This window comes from Anomaloglossus baeobatrachus, chromosome 1 (genome assembly GCF_048569485.1).
Source record: "Anomaloglossus baeobatrachus isolate aAnoBae1 chromosome 1, aAnoBae1.hap1, whole genome shotgun sequence".
In the NCBI taxonomy this organism is placed as follows: Eukaryota; Metazoa; Chordata; class Amphibia; order Anura; family Aromobatidae; genus Anomaloglossus; species Anomaloglossus baeobatrachus.
The window spans coordinates 743,714,295-743,735,536 of NC_134353.1; the positions used below are offsets into that span (position 1 = coordinate 743,714,295).

Here is a 21,242-nt window from a genome sequence, read left to right on the forward strand (position 1 = left end):
GTGACTGGCTGCTGGAGTGGGCGGGCCTGCTGGTGAGCAAGGACTCGCGCGATAGGCTGGCCGGGAGGGGGCGTGTATCGGACGGGAGCTAGGCCTGGGAGAAGCCGGGGACTAAATTAGAAGGGAGGCCGCAGGGGAATCGGTGGGCAGTGCCGAGGACGGGGCCGGGACTGTGAAAGGAGGGCGTGCGCGCAGCCTGCGTGGAGGTGAGCTGACCCAGGGTAAGAGAGATATTTATTTTATATATATATATATATATATGTTTTCTTTTTTTTTTTTTTTAAATACATAGTGTCGCCTCCTAGTGGCAGCAGCATACAACCCATGGTCTCTGTGTCCCCCAATGAAGCGATAAAGAAAAATGGCTGGTAGATATTGAGTGGGGTAAATCAGACACTAGTCTGTTGGCAGCGATTTGGTCTCAAAACACACCCCAAACTGCCCCCTGATGCATTCTTGTCTATTCCAGAACCTATCTCAATGGGTTAAGCAGAGTCTCAGGACAATCCACATCACAACAATACCGGGTTCCCTCACAACATTATATGGGAACTCAGTGTTCCTAACAGGTTTGCAAAACAATGTTATTCTCCACAAAAGAAGAAGATGTGAGCACTCAATTGTCAATGACTACATTCTCCATTTTGGCGTTAAACCGCTCTAATCTCTCTTTCCTAAGGCAGATATCTCCCCGGGTGCATGGCTCCTCTACGAGCAAGTAAAGAGCTACATGAAATCTCTATCTACTCATAGCAACATATTCAGGGCACTCTCACCTTTCGATAACCTCTGCTTAGGTGATGAGCATCCGGCCCACACTGTCTTATTGTTGTACAGCTTGTTTTTAGAGAATGTCTCTGCGAGTAGTGCCCCGCCCACCTTTTTCTCTAAGTGGGAGGAGGATCTGAGTGAACCCCTTTCTGAAGAGGAGCACCTTGATTTTACACAACACTCGTCAATGTGCACACTAACACCGGAGAGGAGCTCTAAAATTCTAACCAGATGGTACAGGTGTCCGACGACCATTAGGGTGATGTTCCCTTGGACACCTGCTGGAGATATTTGCGAGGTAAGGGTTCTTAAATGCACATCTGGTGGCACTGTCCTTTTATTAGAGTATTTTGGGGGGGATGTGTTTGATCTTTTTAATACAGTCACCGCGTCTAGGGTTCGACCTTCGCCTGAGGTTGCTCTCCTGTCCCTGAGCAACTTGTCTATGTCCCAATTATAAGAAGAGTATGCTCAGACATGTCCTAGAGACTGCTAGAAGGTGGATCCCGAGACCGTGGAAACGAGGTGCGTATTGTCCTCCGTGTGCCATGTTTATGGCACACGTGTGTTCTCCGTGATTACACACGAAGAATGGGAACTTTCTACTCACCTTGTCCCTGGCGCTGCTGTCCGTGGTGCTGATCTTCGGTCTCCGATCCAGCCGACTCCCCGCTGCTGCTGCTTCCGGCCCGCAGTGGAGTGAACATGCAATGAGCATAATGAGTGGGGGTCGGAAGCAAGTGACATCAACGGCAGAGACAGCAGTGCTGCAGAAGGTGAGTATAGAAATTCTTTTTTTTCACAGACACAAGCGTTTTCTCCGGTGCGTTTCACACAGCTCACATCCGTGCGGTCTGTGTGACATCCGTGATGCCGGAGAAAAAAGGGACATGTCTACATGTGGAGCACACTTATGCTCCACACGTACACACAATCCATGGCAATACACGAACGTGTGCGCAGACCCATTGATTTTAAAGGGTCTATGTGTGCCCGTGTCTCTGGCACGTGGGGAAACGGACCAAACACATACCGGAGACACGGACGTGTGAAGGGGGCCTAAGACTGAGTTTGTAGCAGAACTTAAGGCTCGACACTTGGACCCCTTGGGTTCTGTCCAGAGACTCTCCGGAATTTGGACTCTGGGTCATGAGGTGAACTCTGATACATTAGGTAGGGTGACTTGGAGGTGCCTGGGTGGGTCGGGTTACCGAGACTTTCCTTTCCTTTTCTCTCTCTTTCCTTCACTCCCGCTTCTCTACTGTTCTGTTCCTCTTTGGTCATACTTTTCAACTGGATTAACTTTTCTTGCCTTTTGGCCTTGATTAGCTATTTCTTCTGTATCAAGCATAATCATTTTGGATTCAAGGAGTGCTGTGTTATATATGCAAATATTATGAACCAATACGTGATTTGTTGTGCATTTACAGCTTGTTGGTTTATACTTTGTAATAAACTTTGATTTGAAACAAAAAAAAAAAAAAAACAGAAAAGAATTGCAGCTACCTATTAAGAACAATTGAGATTTTGCTATAAAAAAAAATAAAAATGGTGACCCAAAATCATTTAAAATGAATGTAAATATACTAATTATTTATCCATTTTAAGAAATTATTAATTAAGTTTTTTTGGGTAGAAAGGAGACTATGCATAAAAATAAGGCCACATTCATACTTTTGTTTTATTTCTCGTATACTGGAAATTACATGATATTCATCAGGTTGCTGAATCCAAAATTTATCCGTTTTTGGTCCACGTTTCAGTTTTTTCATCATTGTGACATCTGCTTATCATCAGGGACAAAAACTGATGAAGGCTTCCCAAGCTCCCACTAGCATTAGTCAGTGAAAAGTGAACAGCACACGGATGCAACTCAAATAGCGTATCTGTGTTTTTATTTTGCTGACTCATTCACTTGTGTTTGATCAGAAAATTGGAACGAAATCAGACAGGTGTGTGTTGTTTATTTTTGAGCAAGTGAAAAAACATATTGACTATAATGTATACGTTGTTCTAAGAACAAGAAGAAACGTGCTTGAAACTTGAATGTGTGAATAAGACCTAACTTGTAATCATTTACGTATTCCACGATGGCTCTAGTAGTTGGAGTCAATTGTGAACTGCACAAATGTGATTTGGCCAGGTGTACATTGGAAGCCAATATTTGGGGTCAGCAGTGATTGGCTGTTGCATACTGTTCATTACGACAGCTGGAACCACTAGTGTGTAGGGTATTAGCAACACATTTTTTATTTCAATGCTTTGTGGCCTTTATAAAAAATAAATATTATCATCATCATCATCATCTAAGACAATTTTAAGAGGAGAAATGTTGATTATTTTTTTTCCCCTTCTAGTTCCATGGAGAGCGGCTTTTCTCCGGTTTTTAACTTGTCATTTAGAGCATTCTATAATATCACGTTGCACACTAATGACAAAACAGTATGGTAGGTGTAAATTGAAAGCAACAGCACTTACCAGCGGTATCCAAAGCCAAGACGATACAATGCCAAGCTCTGAAGGATTCTTAGAAATAAAAAAGGTTTCTGCCATTTTATAGCCATTCTCGGGCCAATTCACCTGGTAAGCAACAAAGTAAACATTTTAACTAAACAGACTTTGATTACAACATGCCCCTATGAAAATAGTGTTTAGTAAAAAGGAAAAAAAATGATCAATATTAACCCCTTAACGACCCATGACGTACTGGGTACGTCATGGATCGTGTGCCGTTAAGCCCCGCCCCCTGCGGCGGCAGGCGCCGATCCGCGCACATATCAGCTGTTTTCAACAGCTGACGTGTGCTTGCTAGCCGCAGGTGGAATCGCTTCCACCCGCGGCCATTAACCCCTTACATATCGCTGCCAAAATCTGGCAGCGATATGTATATGCGCGCCGCCATGACAGTCACTTACCCCGCCCCCACCGGAAGTCACGTGACATGATCACTTGACTTTCGGTGGTTGCCATGGTAGCACAGGGTCATGTGATGACGCCTGTAGCTAACATGACTCACTTCCTCTTAATGCTGGAATACAGCCGGCATTGAAAGTAAAGCACCAAATCTGCAGTTCTCAGCTCTGTAGCTGAGATCTGCAGATATCGCAGAGCGATCGGATTGCTGATCGCTATAGCCCCCTAGGGGGACTAGTAAAATAAAAAAAAAGTAAAAAAAAAATTTTTAAAAAAAATTTAAAAAAAATAAAAAACCTTAAAAGTTCAAATCACCCCCCTTTCACCCCAATGAAAATTAAAGGATTAAAAAAAATAAAAATATACACATATTTGGTATTGCCACGTTCAGAAATGCCCGATCTATCAAAATATAATATCAATTAATCTGATCAGTAAACGGCATAGCGGCAAAAAAATTCCAAACGCCAAAATTATGTTTTTTGGTCGCCGCAAATTTTGCGCAAAATGCAATAACAGGCGATCAAAACGTAGCATCTGCGCAAAAATGGTACCGTTAAAAACGTCAGGTCAAGACGCAAAAAATAAGCCGTCACTGAGTCTCAGATCCCGAAAAATGAGAACGCTACAAGTTTTGGAAAATGGCGCAAAACGTGCACCACTTTTTTTGGACAAGTTTGTGAATTTTTTTTAGCCCCTTAGACACAAGTAAACCTATACATGTTTGGTGTCTACAAACTCGCACTGACCTGAAGCATCACATAGATACATCCGTTTTACCATATAGTAAACACAGTGAATAAAATATCCCAAAAACTATTGTACGATCACACTTTTTTGCAATTTTTCCGCACTTGGAATTTTTTTGCTGTTTTCCAGTACACTATATGGTACAACTTATGGGTTCATTTAAAAGTACAACTCGTCCCGCAAAAAACAAGCCCTTACATGGCAAGATTGATGGAAAAATAAAAAAGTTACGGCTCTCGGAAGAAGGGGAGCAAAAAACAAAAACGCAAAAACGGAAAGTGCTCGGGGGCTGAAGGGGTTAATTCCCACAAGTATAATAAAAATTATTCTATAGAAAAAAAAAGAAAATCGATTCAGAATAAAACAAATATGGTAAAACAATCATGCCCAAACACAGGTCATAAAGCAGGAAAAGTACGGTACAGTCATTGGTTTCGTTTTATAATTTATGTATCACTGTTTTTTTCTCTGATCTGAAACACAGTAGAAAACTCGATCTAGAACTATTATTTGCCTCTATGTTACATAAACAAAAATCTTTAATAAAAGTCAGCGAAAGTAAGACTGAATGGAGACTGTTGTGCTTCACAGTCCATATGCAGATCACAATGCCTGGCCCGGCTGCGGGTCTACTGGCCCAGATTAACAGCTTCATAGGCATATATTAACCTGATTAATTTTTATGAATAGGCAAGTAGAAATCTGAACACAGCAGTAGCTGTGGATAAATTGTTTTTGGACTTTGTAAATAAACGCATAATGTGTAAACTTAGGTTATGTGCTCACGCTGTGTTTTTGTGTGGCCAAAAAGATGCAGCGTTTTTGGGCGCTAAAAAACACACAAAAACGCACCCGTGATAAAAAACGCATGCGTTTTTGCGCATTTTTTCCAATGCATTACATGGGTGAAAAACGCTGGCAAAAACGCAGAAATAATTGACATGTTGAATCTCTGTGGTCACCACAAAAACGCACCTAAAACAAAACTGCACTCTGCGAACAGCAAAAATGAAAACGTAGACTTTGCTGGGGAATCAAAGTCATGCAGTTTTTAGACCAAAAACACACTCGAAAAATGTGCAAAAACACCACGAAACACGCACCGTGCGCACATAGCCTAAGATCTGTAAGATTAAAAAGTAAGGATTGCAATTGGATTGAAAAGTGACTCAAAGACGGCACCAGATAATTGTGAATGACCACTACCCTAAATGGTCTCAGGTTATAAGTGGTGTTCTCCAAGTTTCACTGATGGGTCGCTATTATTAAACTTATTTCTTAATGATACAGAAGACAGGATTAATAGTATTGTTTCTATTCTTATTACTTATCACAGATGTTACTGAACTACGTAGTGTAGTGCAGTACAGTCTATGAAAGATGTTTTCTAAGTTAGGCCTTTTGCGCACTAGAAAATGGAATTTTCTTAAGAAAATTCCGCAGGCTCTGAAAGATTTCCGCACCCGCGAAAAAAAAAAAAACGCACTGAAATCCACATGCGTTTTGGTGCCATTTTTCCGCAGGTTGGTACATGTGTTTTAATGCAATAAAGCACAATGAAAAAATTAAAAAAAAAAAAGGTCATTTCCTTCTGATATAGATAGATAGATAAATAAGATAGAGATAGATAATGGATAGATAGATAGATAGATAGATAGAGGGATAGATAATCAATAGATAGAGGACAGATCAATCAATAGATAGAGTCCCTGTGAGGACACACTGCAGTTCTCACAAGCGGTAATGTGTTCACATTACCGACCATGAGAAATGACCTGTGGTTATCCCTGCAGTCTCGTTACGAGGCTGCATTAAGTACTGTGTGTCAGACACGGCTGCAGCAGTCTGCAAGCGTCGTGGGACCTGTGTGGATTATGCCGGACCTGTGTGTTAGGAGGGGTTAATAAAGTGGTGAAAGAGGGGCTTTTTTGCTATTTTATTTAAAATAAAAGGATTTTTCGTGGTGTGTGTTTATTCACTTTACTTACGGGTTAATCATGTAAGCTGTCTCATAGACGCTGCCATGATTAAGCCAGGACTTAGTGGCAGCGATCCGCTGCCATTAACTCGTAATTACCCTGATTGCCACCGCATCACGGCAATCTGGAAGAGCCGGGGACAATCCGGGACTGTCAATTAATGGATGCGACAGTCCCGGGGCAGCTGCGGGCTGATATTCTTGGCTGCGGGAGGGGGGGTGCATTAACCCTGGCCCTCGCTCTCCCCAGCCTGAGAATACTGGGCCGCCGCTGTGTGTTTACATCGGCTGGACGGTAAAAATACGGCGGAACCCACGTTTTTTTTTGTTTTTTTATTTGTAATATGTACGTTTGATTTCTATATTCTACATGTCTGTGTGTCAGTGAGATCTGTGTGTGTTTACTCTCTGCTCCGCTTCCTCTTCCTGTCATAATGACATCACTTCCCTGCAATACGCAGGCAGTAATGAACATTATGTCCCGAAATCACGAAATATCGCAGGGAATAATGCAGGAAAATGCAATGAAACGCACAGAATTTGCTGCCTGCGTGATTCCCTGCAGGATTTCACGATTACATTACAATCAATGGAGTGAAATGCCGCAGCTACCTGCAGAAAAGAAGTGACATGCAATTCATTTTGATGCAGGAATCCCGCAGCAAAACCTGTAGCTGTCAAAATCCGCCTAGTTCGCACAGCATTTTTATTTTCCCATAGGTTTTGCTGGTGAATCACTGCAGAAAGGTTATGAACATTTTCTGCAGTGAAACATGCAGCAAACATGCAGCAAATCTGCGGGAAATCCGCGGTAAAATCCGCCTAGTGCACACAGGGCCTAACAGCCTGACTTATACTAACTGAATGTTTGGGCATCCCCTTGGCAGATGAGGTACAATGCGTACAAATATAAAGCTATGTACATGGGCACTACTAATATGCAATTACGCAATAATGTTCTGGCAGACAAGCTAGGAGAGTCACTTACACTATCTGGGAGTACTTGTACATCACAGACTAAATAACAGCATGCAATATCAACTGAAGGCTTATAAAGCCAGCAGAATAAAGTCATGTGTTAACCCCTTCACCCCCGGGTTATATTCTGCTTTTCTTTTTTGTCCTCCGTCTTCCGAGAGCCGTAACTTTTTTATTTTTCTGTCAATCTTGCCAAATAAGGGCTTTTCTCTATCGCCTTCATTGGGGGACACAGGACCATGGGTGTATGCTGCTGTGACTAGGAGGCTGACACTAAGTGAACATAAAAAGAGTTAGCTCCTCCCTAGCAGTGTACACCCTGAGCCGGAGGCGGTACTATGCCAGTTTTTTGCTTAGTGTCGTAGGAGGCTGATGTGGGCCCATATCTCTGTGGGCCAACCTCAGCCTAGGCTATTTATTTTTTTCCGTTTTTTTCAACTATACGGCGCCGCTCAGCGTTCTCATCCTTTTTACGCTTTTTATCTCTTCTGCAGGATTAAAGATTCCGCATCAGAGAGTATTCTCGCCTGCTCTGTCCATACAGAGCCTGGAATGCCAGGGTATCGTCCCCACTCGAGACACAGCCCTTATCCCCCTCCGGCCCCATGGTACCACCCCAGGGGCTGATTGGGGTCCCACGCATCTACGTTTTTTATGGGCTCACTCCCCGTCGACCCCTATGGTACCGTCCCAAGGGGTGTTTCAGATGGAGACGGCAAGGAAACATCGCAAGCGCAGGAGCGCTCACAGCACCAGGCCTCCCCCAGCGTTCTCCCCTGTTTCACTGGGCCCAGGCAAAGGAGCACACACTGCAGCGCAGGAGCACTCTGCAGTCTTCCACACAGCCCCCCAGCAGCCTCCCCTGGCACTTGCCAGCACAAGCCTGCACTCACCGGGGGCCTTCAGCAGCCAGGATGGGACCCAGGGACCTGGACACCGCGCAGGGACGCAGGTAAGCCCTGCTCCGCGCGCAGCGCTGCGCTCCCGGCGGCCGCCGCTCTCAAATTTAGTCCCCGGCTTCGGGCCTACATTAGGCCGGAGCTCTCCGCCCCCCCGTTTACGCGCGCGCGCGCGTCTTTCGGGCCAGCCCCCCGCTTTTTCTGCCCAGCAACAGCAGATATCATCCCTAGCACGCCCCCTCAGTAAAAAAAAAAAGAGGCAAAAGCCCGCGTTTTCTTGCAAACGGCCCACCACAGCACAGGCAGAACACTGAGCAGCAGCATCTCTTTTCCGGTGGCTGCCCCCAGCTACTCTGAGCCTCCTGCTGACCCGGGGAGGACACAGGCCTGGGTGAGTGCTGGTTCTGATTAGGACCAGCAACTTTTCTTACATGTTTTCTTCTCACTTTTTTCCTCCTACCTCCTGTCGCCTCCCTAGTGTCTCTAGTAGGAGCCCCCTGAGCAGCCATGCCTAACTAAGTCCTCCCGATCCAAACAGGTCCCGTTCATAATGCATTTTGCGTGCTCGTCCTGCAACGAAAAATTCTCCCAAGGCCAGGCTACCCCCCTCTGCGCAGCTTGCGTCCCTGACCCACAGCCCACGCAGATTGCCCCAGACGCCGCCGACACCCCCATCCCACTCGGTACTGCAGCAGTACAGGATGCACCGAGCCCCAATGCGCTCCCTCCCCCGGAGTGGCTGACTTCTCTCTCCCAGTCGGTGGATTCCCAGTCGAGGCCGTCTCAGACCATCGCGCAGGCTTTCCAGTTACTCCCTACGCTCAGCCATGCCCCGCAGGTCCAGCGGTCGCAGGATGACAGTCGGTCTGACCCAGAACCGACTACGGGAGCGCGGAAGCGGACCCGCACGGTCTCGTCTTCCGGTTCCTCCCAGAGGTCTCTCTCCCCTCCAAGGCCCGAGAGCCACTCGTCTCCGAGACCGTGTGATGATTCAGGGGAAGAGTCCCTTATGGACTCGGATCAGGCAGCCGACGTCAGGCGTATGGTGGACAGCCTGGTCGACGCGGTGAATACGACGCTGAAGCTACAGCCTGACTCTGCCACCACCCAGAGCTCACAGGTATCTTTCAAACGACTTAAGCGTGTTCACAGGTATTTCTGCGATCATCCGGAGTTCGCTGAGATCTTACGCAAGCACAGACAGCAACCGGACAAGACGTTCAACAACGGTAAGTCGATTGATTTACACTATCCCTTCCCCGAAGATCTCAGGAAGGAATGGGCGGGCTCACCGGTGGTCGACCCTCCGGTCTCCCGTCTGGCTTCGCATACAGTTCTATCTCTGCTGCAGGGAACATCGCTCCGTGATGCCACGGACCGTAACATCGAGAGATTCGCCCGTTCGGCTTTTGAGGCGGCAGGCGCGGCACTGTCTCCGGCCTTCGCCGCCGTCTGGGTAGCTAAGGCCATGGTGACCTGGGCCGACACCCTCCGCAGAGGGCTTCGCTCGCAGTCGGGCGATCCCGAGCTTGTCAACATGGCTGCACAGATTGCCCTGGCGGGTGAGTACATCATTAACGCATCTCTGTCTACAGCCAATTGCGCAGCACAAGCGGCCAGCAACACGGTGGCAATCCGCCGGGCAGTCTGGCTCAGAGCCTGGAATGCAGACGCGGCTTCAAAGAAATCACTTACCGCCCTCCCGTTTGCAGGAGGCCGACTGTTTGGGGACAGGCTTGATCAGATTATCGCCGAGGCTACGGGAGGAAAGAGCACCTCCCTTCCACAGCTGAGACCAAGGCGTTTCCCACGCCGCCAGACGACCTCAGGTTTTCGCCCCTTTCGCAGCTTCAGTTCCCCGGCACAGCCTAGGAGGAACAGATCCCCGCAGAGAAGCAGGAAGAACCCGTCTTTCAAAACAAATCCCTCCTGGCGTTCCAGACCACGCCAGCCTGCCAAACCAGCATCTAGATCTCAGCGATACTCCTCGAAATGACTTCTGGTCTTTGCGCGTCAGCGCAGACCAGGTGGGGGGGCGCCTTTCTCTGTTCCAACATGTCTGGCTCCCTTTGATCACAGACGCTTGGGTCAGAGAAATCCTAGTCTCGGGTTACAAGATAGAATTTACGTCAATTCCTCCAAGCCGCTTCTTTCTTTCCCATCCTCCCGAGTCGGACGCGCGAGCTCGCCCCTTTTTTCGCGCCATCAAATCTCTGCACCGCTCAGGGGTCGTGATTCCGGTTCCAGATTCGGAGCGGTTCAGAGGAGTTTACTCCAACCTCTTCGTTGTGCCCAAGAAGGATGGCACTGTGCGCCCTGTTCTCGACCTCAAGATCCTCAACAGGTACGTCAGAACCTGAAGATTTCGCATGGAGTCCCTCCGATCGGTGATTGCCTCCATGGAGGTCGGCGAATTCCTCGCCTCTCTGGACATACAGGACGCATATCTGCATATCCCAATTGCACACCAGCACCAAAGATTCCTACGCTTTGCCGTAGCACACGATCATTATCAGTTCACTGCCCTACCGTTTGGTCTTGCTTCCGCGCCTCGAGTGTTCACGAAAGTCATGGCCGCTGCCATGTCGATCCTGCACTCCAGAGGTGTTTTGGTAATTCCATACCTGGACGACTTACTGATCAAAGGGTCCTCTTTCAACGACTGTCGTCTAAGTGTGCAGATCACCATCGACACTATCCCGTCTTGGTTGGCACATCAATCGGAAGAAGTCCTCGTTGACCACGGCTCCCCGGATTACCTTCCTAGGCATGGAGTTCAATACCATCCAAGGACGCGTGTTCCTTCCACAGGAAGATTGTCTCCCTCCGGAAAGACGTCCAGACCCTCCTCCACTCCAGGGCGGTGTCCATACGATTTGGTATGAGGGCACTAGGTCGGATGGTGGCGGCAATAGAGGCGGTTCCGTTTGCCCGCTTCCACCTTCGCCCTCTTCAGCTATTCCTGCTGCACAATTGGCACAAGTCTCTATTCACCTTGGATCGCAAGATACGTTTGTCCCCGAAGGTCCGCCACTCGCTGCGCTGGTGGACCAACAGGCAGAATCTCGTCAAAGGAACGTCGTTCTTAACAGTGCACTGGAAGACGGTCACCACCGATGCCAGCCTTCTGGGCTGGGGAGCGGTCTTCCAGCACCACACGGCTCACGGTCAGTGGTCCTACCAGGAAAGCCGGCTCCCGATCAATGGTTTGGAGATCAGAGCAGTCCTACGAGCCATCCAAGCTTTTCAACACCTTCTCCAAGGGTCTCCAATCAGGATACAATCGGACAACGCCACGGCGGTGGCATACATCAATCATCAGGGCGGCACGAGGAGCGTCATGGCGATGAGAGAGGTGAAGAGGATCATACAGTGGACAGAGTCTCACAACGCCAGGATCTCCGCGGTACATATCCCCGGCGCGGAAAATTGGGCGGCCGACTACCTCAGCAGACCGTGTCTGGCGTCGGGCGAATGGTCTCTAAACAGAGAGGTTTTCGAGCAGATTTGCCACCAGATTTGCCAGATTTGGTGGGGGACTCCGGATGTGGACCTGATGGCCTCGCGGTTCAACAATCAAGTTCCACAGTTCATATCCCGCTACCACGACCAGCAGGCGCTAGGAGTCGACGCCCTCATTCTTCCGTGGAAACAGTTCAGACTACCGTTCATCTTTCCGCCGCTGCCACTGATCCCAAGAGTCCTCAAGAAAATCAAGGCAGAGGGCATTCCGGTGATTCTCATCGCTCCAGAATGGCCCAGGCGAGCATGGTTCGCAGAACTCGCACAGCTCGTCGCAGACACCCCATGGCGGCTTCCAGATCGGCCGGACCTGCTGTCTCCGCTCTTCCATCAAAATTCAGGGGTTCTCAATTTGACGGCATGGCTCTTGAATCCTGGCTATTAGCCCAGTCAGGGTTTGCTCCAGAAGTGATTCAGACTATGATTAAGGCTCGAAAGCCCTCATCGTCGAAGATCTACTACCGGACCTGGAAGGCATTTTTTCAGTGGTGCGAGGTCAACGGCAATCTCTCCCCGCTAGTTTTTTCACTACCGACGCTTCTAGCGTTCCTTCAGGCAGGGTTGCAAGCGGGTCTCTCGCTGGCAACCATCAAGGGGCAGGTTTCGGCTTTGTCTGTTCTTTTCCAAAGAAACCTAGCATCACGTCCGCAGGTCAAGACGTTCATCCAAGGAGTCGCTCATCTGAATCCGCCCTATCGGGCTCCGCTAGAACCATGGGATCTTAATCTGGTTTTAGGATCCCTCCAACTGGCTCCATTTGAACCACTCAGAGAATCTTCATTCTCACACTTATCCTGGAAAGTGGTCTTTTTGGTGGCGGTCACTTCAATCAGGAGAACGTCCGAACTGGCAGCTCTGTCGTGCCGCTCACCTTTTATGTTTTTTCACGAGGACAAGGTTGTCCTGTGCCCGTCTCCGGAGTTCCTGCCGAAGGTGGTGTCTCATTTTTCCTTGAATGAGGAGATCGTGCTTCCATCTTTTTGTCCGGCACCCACTCACTCCTTGGAAAGGTCACTACACACTCTGGACTTAGTACGAGCGCTCAGGACTTACGTCTCGAGAACTGCGCCTTTCCGCAAATCAGACAACCTGTTCGTCCTGCCTGCTGGTTCCAAGAAGGGCATGCCGGCATCCAAGGCTACCATTGCCAGATGGATCAGATCAGCCATTGCGGAGTCCTACCGAGTCAGGGACAAGTCCCCTCCGAGGGGAGTAAGAGCCCATTCCACCCGGGCAGTTGGGGCGTCTTGGGCAATCAGACACCAGGCTTCAGCCGAGCAAGTCTGCAAAGCCGCAACGTGGTCCAGTCTTCATACCTTCACCAGGTTTTACAGGGTCCACACCCAGGCATCAGCAGATGCCTGCCTTGGGAGAAAGGTGTTGAAGACGGCCGTCGCACACCTCTAAAAAGGTAGTAAACATTTGTACAGAGCGTTCCCACAGAATTTGTTGTTTGCTTTGGTTCTGTAGGACGGCTTATGTACCCACCCAGGGACTGCTTTTGGACGTCCCATGGTCCTGTGTCCCCCAATGAAGGCGATAGAGAAAGAAGGATTTTTGTGTACTCACCGTAAAATCTCTTTCTCTGAGTCTTCATTGGGGGACACAGCACCCACCCTGTTTGGATTGTGAGGTCTCCCTTTACCGGATGTTTCCCGATGTTGTTTGCGGGTCACCTTTGTTTCCATCCGGCTACTGTATATTTACGTGCCCATAAGGCACTGTGTTTTTTTCAACACACATTTTTCACTTGTATTACATTGATTAGTTATGGTTGTTCAAGGCTCTCCTACTACTGCTTTTACACAAAACTGGCATAGTACCGCCTCCGGCTCAGGGTGTACACTGCCAGGGAGGAGCTAACTCTTTTTATGTTCACTTAGTGTCAGCCTCCTAGTCACAGCAGCATACACCCATGGTCCTGTGTCCCCCAATGAAGACTCAGAGAAAGAGATTTTATGGTGAGTACACAAAAATCCTTCTATTTTTTTGCGGGACGAGTTGTACTTTTAAATGAAACCATAAGTTTTACCATATAGTATACTGGAAAACAGCAAAACAATTTAAACTGTGGAAAAACTACAAAAAAAAGTGCGATCAATGCACAATAGTTTTTGGAATATTTTATTCACCGTGTTCACTATATTAAACACCAAACCCATAACCGGTATGGAAGGCTCAATGCATATAGTATAACCACAACACCAAGCAAAACAATGCAAGCAAAAATGTATATGGAAAAGAAGGGAATTTTGTTTACTTACCGTAAATTCCTTTTCTTCTAGCTCCTATTGGGAGACCCAGACAATTGGGGTGTATAGCTTCTGCCTCCGGAGGCCACACAAAGTATTACACTTTAAAAAGTGTAACCCCTCCCCTCTGCCTATACACCCCCCGTGCATCACGGGCTCCTCAGTTTTGGTGCAAAAGCAGGAAGGAGGAAACTTATAAATTGGTCTAAGGTAAATTCAATCTGAAGGATGTTCGGAGAACTGAAAACCATGAACCAAAAGAACAATTCAACATGAACAACATGTGTACACAAAAGAACAACAGCCCGAAGGGAACAGGGGCGGGTGCTGGGTCTCCCAATAGGAGCTAGAAGAAAAGGAATTTACGGTAAGTAAACAAAATTCCCTTCTTCTTTGTCGCTCCATTGGGAGACCCAGACAATTGGGACGTCCAAAAGCAGTCCCTGGGTGGGTAAAAGAATACCCTGATAAAAAGAGCCAACAACGGCCCTCCTCTTACAGGTGGGCAACCGCCGCCTGAAGGACTAGCCTACCTAGACTGGCATCCGCCGAAGCATAGGTATGCACCTGATAGTGTTTCGTGAAAGTGTGCAGACTAGACCAGGTAGCTGTCTGACACACCTGCTGAGCCGTCGCCCGGTGCCGCAATGCCCAGGACGCACCCACGGCTCTGGTAGAATGGGCTTTCAGCCCTGAAGGAATCGGAAGCCCAGAAGAACGGTAGGCTTCAAAAATCGGTTCCTTGATCCACCGAGCCAAGGTTGACTTGGAAGCCTGCGACCCCTTACGCTGGCCAGCGACAAGGACACAGAGCGCATCAGAACGGCGCAGTGGCGCCATGCGAGACACGTAGATCCGGAGTGCTCTCACTAGATCTAACAAATGCAAATCCTTTTCACATTGGTGAATTGGATGAGGGCAAAATGAAGGTAAGGAGATATCCTGATTGAGATGAAAAGGGGACACCACTTTGGGGAGAAAGTCCGGGACCGGACGCAGAACCACCTTATCCTGGTGAAATACCAGGAAGGGGGCTTTGCATGACAGCGCTGCAAGCTCTGATACTCTTCGGAGTGATGTGACTGCCACTAGAAATGCCACCTTCTGCGAAAGACGTGATAGAGAGACATCCCGCAGCGGCTCCAAAGGTGGTTTCTGAAGAGCCCGTAGAACCCTGTTGAGATCCCAGGGTTCCAGCGGACGCTTGTAAGGTGGAACTATGTGGCAAGCTCCCTGCAGGAACGTGCGGACCTGCGGAAGCCTGGCTAGACGCTTTTGAAAAAACACGGAAAGCGCCGAGACTTGTCCCTTGAGAGAGCCGAGAGACAAACCCTTGTCCATTCCGGATTGAAGGAAGGAAAGAAACGTGGGTAAGGCAAACGGCCAGGGGGTAAACCCCTTATCAGAGCACCAGGCTAAGAAGATCCTCCAAGCCCTGTGATAGATCTTGGCTGACGTTGGTTTCCTGGCCTGTCTCATAGTGGCAATGACCTCTTGAGATAACCCTGAGGACGCTAGGAGCTAGGACTCAATGGCCACACAGTCAGGTTGAGGGCCGCAGAATTCAGATGGAAAAATGGCCCTTGAGACAGCAAGTCTGGTCGGTCTGGGAGCGCCCACGGTTGACCCACCGTGAGGTGCCACAGGTCCGGGTACCACGACCTCCTCGGCCAGTCTGGAGCGACGAGGTTGGCGCGGCGGCAGTCGGACCTGATCTTGCGCAACACTCTGGGCAGCATTGCCAGAGGAGGGAATACATAAGGCAGTCGAAACTGCGACCAATCCTGAACTAAGGCGTCCGCCGCCAGAGCTCTGTGATCCTGAGACATTGCCATGAATGCCGGGACTTTGTTGTTGTGCCGAGACGCCATTAGATCGACGTCCGGCGTTCCCCAGCGGCAACAGATCTCTTGAAACACGTCCGGGTGAAGAGACCATTCCCCTGCGTCCATGCCCTGGCGACTGAGAAAGTCTGCTTCCCAGTTTTCTACGCCTGGGATTGGAACCGCGGAGATGGTGGAGGCTGTGGCCTCCGCCCACAGCAGAATCCGCCGAACTTCTTGGAAGGCTTGACGACTGCGAGTGCCGCCCTGGTGGTTGATGTACGCGACCGCCGTGGCGTTGTCCGACTGTATGCGGATCTGCCTGCCCTCCAGCCACCGATGGAACGCTTTTAGGGCTAGATACACTGCCCTTATCTCCAGAACATTGATCTGAAGGGAGGACTCTGTCGGAGACCAGGTTCCCTGAGCCTTGTGGTGGAGAAAAAACGCTCCCCACCCTGACAGACTTGCGTCCGTCGTGACCACAGCCCAGGATGGGGGCAGGAAAGATTTTCCCTTCGACAGGGAAGTGGGAAGAAGCCACCACTGAAGAGAGGTCTTGGCTGCCAGAGAAAGAGAGACGTTCCTGTCTAAGGACGTCGACCTCTTGTCCCATTTGCGGAGAATGTCCCATTGGAGTGGACGCAGATGAAACTGCGCAAAGGGAACTGCCTCCATTGCTGCCACCATCTTCCCCAGGAAGTGCATGAGGCGCCTCAAGGGGTGTGACTGGGCCCGAAGGAGAGATTGCACCCCTGTTTGCAGCGAACGCTGTTTGTCCAGCGGTAGCTTGACTATCGCTGAGAGAGTATGAAACTCCATCCCGAGGTAAGTCAGTGATTGGGTCGGAGTCAATTTTGACTTTGGGAAATTGATGATCCACCCGAACCTCTGGAGAGTCTCCAGAGCCACGGTCAGACTGTGTTGACATGCCACCCGGGAGGGTGCCTTGACTAGGAGATCGTCTAAGTAAGGGATCACCGAGTGGCCCTGAGAGTGTAGGACCGCCACCACGGATGCCATGACCTTGGTGAAGACCCATGGGGCTGTCGCCAGGCCGAAAGGCAGTGCCACAAACTGAAGGTGTTCGTCCCCAATGGCGAAACGCAGGAAGCGTTGATGCTCTGGAGCGATCGGCACGTGGAGATAGGCATCCCTGATGTCGATTGATGCCAGGAAGTCTCCTTGGGACATCGAAGCGATGACAGAGCGGAGGGATTCCATGCGAAACCGCCTGGTTCTCACATATCTGTTGAGCAATTTGAGGTCCAAAACGGGACGGAATGAACCGTCCTTTTTTGGTACCACGAACAGGTTCGAGTAAAAACCGCGACCACGTTCCTGAAGGGGAACGGGGATCACAACTCCTTCTGTCTTCAGAGTGTCCACCGCCTGAAAAAGTGCAACGGTTCGCTCGGGGGGCGGAGATGTTCTGAAAAAACGAGTCGGAGGACGAGAGCTGAACTCTATCCTGTAACCGTGAGACAGAATGTCCCTCACCCATCGGTCTTGGACATGTGGCCACCAGGCGTCGCAAAAGCGGGAGAGCCTGCCACCGACCGAGGATGCGGTTTGGGGAGGCCGAAAGTCATGAGGAGGCCGCCTTGGAGACGGTGCCTCCGGCGGTCTTTGGAGGACATGACTTAGACCGCCATGCAGAAGAGTTTCTCTGGCTCTTCTGTGGCCTGTTGGACGATGAGGATTGGGACCTGGCCGAGGGCCGAAAGGACCGAAACCTCGCTTGAATTTTTCGTTGCTGAGGTCTCTTTGGTTTGGGCTGGGGTAAGGACGAGTCCTTTCCCTTGGATTGCTTAATAATTTCATCCAATTGTTCGCCAAACAATCGGTCGCCAGAAAAGGGCAAACCGGTCAAGAACTTCTTGGAAGCAGAGTCTGCCTTCCATTCGCGTAGCCACATGGCCCTGCGGACTGCCACCGAATTGGCGGATGCTACCGCTGTACGGCTAGCCGAGTCCAGGACAGCATTCATGGCGTAGGATGAAACTACCGACGCCTGAGACGTCAAAGACGCTACTTGCGGAGCAGAGGTACGGGTGACCGCATTAATCTCAGACAGACAAGCTGAGATAGCCTGGAGTGCCCACACTGCTGCAAAGGCTGGGGCAAAGGACGCGCCTATGGCTTCATAGATGGATTTCATTAGGAGCTCTATCTGCCTGTCCGTGGCATCCTTGAGCGTTGAACCGTCAGCCACTGCTACTACGGATCTAGCCGCCAGTCTAGAGACTGGAGGATCCACCTTGGGACATTGAGCCCAACCCTTACCTACATCAGAGGGGAAGGGGTAACGTGTGTCATTAAGGCGTTTAGTAAAGCGCTTGTCCGGGAAAGCCCTGTGCTTCTGGACAGCATCTCTGAAGTTCGAGTGATCGAAGAATACACTCCGAGTACGTTTGGGAAACCTAAATTGGTGCTTCTCCTGCTGTGCTGCCGACTCCTCTATAGGTAGAGTTGGGGGAGAAAGATCTAGCACCTGGTTGATGGACGCTATAAGGTCATTTACTATGGCGTCCCCTTCAGGTGTATCAAGATTGAGAGCAACGTCAGGGTCAGAGTCCTGGGCTGCGACCTCCGCCTCATCCTCTAGAGAGTCCTCAAGCTGAGACCCCGAACAGCGTGATGAAGTCGGGGAAGATTCTAAGCGAGCCCGCTTAGCCGGTCTGGGACTGCGGTCCGTGCCGGAGTCCTCCACGTAATAACTAGAGGCCACCCCAGGAGCACGCTTCGTCGCAGACCGAGAGGGGCCTGGGGGCGATCCCGCAGTGCCCGGGGCCTGTGTAAGGGCCGGTCTGGGCTGCAAAGCTTCTAGTATCTTAGCAGACCATTTGTCCATAGACTGAGCCATGGATTGTGAAAGTGACTCAGAGAGTTTCTCAGCAAAAGCTGCAAACTCTGTCCCTGCCGCCTGGACAGGGGAAGCCGGCGGTTCTACCTGGGCCGAGGGTCCCACCAGTGCCCCAGGCTCCGGCTGAGTGAGTGCCACATGGCCCGAGCATTGCTCACAGTGAGGGTAGGTGGAACCTGCAGGTAGCATAGCCGCACAAGAGGTACAGGTTGCAAAATAACCCTGTGTCTTGGCACCCTTGCTCCTTGTGAACGACATGCTGTAGTCTCCCAGGAGAGTGATCACTGGGGGATATATAGCCACAAGCTAACAGTACAGCCGAACCGAGAAAATGTATACAAATATAATATATATATATACATACAGTTCAGCACTCTAGGGGGCCCAGCACCGGTGGGAAGAAGCCACCTGGCTTACCGACCGCTCAAGCAGTGTGTGGCCACCAGATTCCCTGCCTCGGGTCTTGGGTCTCCCAATGGAGCGACAAAGAAATATACTTAAATCTTTATTCCCAATAACATATAAAAAACAATTAAAACGAATGGCCCGACCCAAGTGACGGATGGTATGGATATAGGGGACCTAGCACCAACACTGTAGTAATAAAGGACCCACACATGTAAGCTGCACCAGATAATGAAATGGATGGCTTAGAATTAGATTACAAAGAGCCAAAAGACTGATAAGGGGAATGAAGAATCTTTGTAATGAAAAAAAATAAATAATTAAATTTATTTAGTCTTGAGAGAACATGTTTAAGGGGAAGGGGTGCATGATTAACTTGAACAAGTACATGCAGTGCCTTGAAAAAGTGTTTTTACAGCATTAACTTTTCCAACTTATTTTCATGTTACACACACACAAACGTAAATGTATTTTATTAGGATATTATGAAATATACCAATACAAAGTAGCAAGTATTTGTGAAGTGTAATAGTAATGATACATAGTTTTGTAAATATTTTAAAAATTTAAATCTGAAAACTGTGATGTGCATTTGTATTCAGTGCCCGCAAGTCAATACTTTGTAGGACCACCTTTCGCTGCAATTACTGCTGCAAGTCTTTTGGGGTATATCTGTACCAGCTTTGAACATTTAGAGGCTGAAATTTTCACACATTCTTCTTTACAAAATAGCTCTAGCTCAGTGAGATTGGATGGAGGTGTCTGTGAACAGCAATTTTCAAGTCTTGCCACAGAGATTCTCAATATGATGAAGGTCAGGACTTTGCTTGGGCCATTGAATCCCATGCACATTACAATTTTCAGATTTATATTGTTAAAATATTTAGGGAACCAAGTATCATTTCCTTTACATTTCACAAACACTCACTAGTGAGTGTTGGTACACAACATAAAATTAAGTTTGTGGGTGGCAAAATATGGGAAAGTTCACAGGGTATGAATACTTTTTCAAGGAACTATGAAAGGCTCATAAAAAAAGTAGAGTCAAAAGCTGTTTCATGTCAACCCCTTCAAAAAGAGAAGAGGACACTCCCTCTTTCTCATGAAGAAAGGTTCAATCTCCAGGGTAGACAATCCTTTTTTACCATAAGAACTATTAATCTGGAATAGTCTACCTTGGGAGCTGGTCAAAGCGTGAACCGTTGATGATTTAAAAAATGGCTAAGATGCTATTTTAGAACAAAATAACTAATTATGTACATGTGTAAAGTTCTTTTCTGAATGTTTAGTACAGCAAATCGACAATTGGGATCAGGAGGAAATGATTAGCCCTTCTGATGTGAACTGGATCATGCATTGCGGATGTACTTATACCCCTTTCCTTTTATCCCTTCCCATCACTCGAGTGAACTTGATAGACGTTTGTCTTTTTTTTTACCATATAACTACATATTTGAGGCTGCAAATTTGGGTCAGGAGACCTAAGGTTGGTACAGGCATTGAAGCCCTTACAAAGAATAATATATTTGTATGAACAAAGCCTAAACCACTAGTAATAATGTGCTAGATTGGATTCCATTAGAAATCAGGAGATACAAGATTATATTAATTTTACCTAGCATTAGAATATCAAGTCGAGTGTTGATAGATCCTATAAAAACTCATTGTAGAAGGTCATTAATGCACAAAAGGGTTCCTGTATTTAGGAAGTATTCTAATCAATTACCTTATCAGTTATTTCTAAGTCTCGTGCTCGATGTTCCAGCCATTTTGCCACAATTTTCTATGGAAGCAGAAAACAATACATAACTGCATTAAAATGCTCAATAAGTCATAAAAGCAGAGGCATCCCAGTCATTCTTACACCACATATATAGTGCTAAACGGTTCAAATTGGATAAACCAGCTCTCAAAAACCATGCTTAACAGTAGACTAACATTTCACTATTGGTGACGAGCACAATGTCGAATAATAAGTCGGACATTCACAGGCTGTGTACAGATCATAATGTTTGGACTGTCTGTAATACAGGATTGCCAACCTGAACTCAACAGCTGTTGAGTTTGGATCAGAAAACTGGTGGA

At 48.3% G+C, this 21,242-nt stretch overlaps 1 protein-coding gene across 2 annotated transcripts in view; it reads right to left on the reverse strand.

Moving 5' to 3' along the window:
• KNTC1 (kinetochore associated 1) overlaps positions 1-21,242 on the reverse strand; it is a 371,840-nt gene that overhangs the window by 200,149 nt on the left and 150,449 nt on the right. For both annotated transcript variants that reach the window (XM_075323096.1, XM_075323086.1), the window contains exons 23-24: positions 20,884-20,940; positions 3,250-3,351 (exon numbers count right to left, since the gene is read on the reverse strand). In XM_075323096.1, the coding sequence (XP_075179211.1) occupies positions 3,250-3,351; positions 20,884-20,940 (159 nt within the window). The remainder of the gene's footprint in view (positions 1-3,249; positions 3,352-20,883; positions 20,941-21,242) is intronic.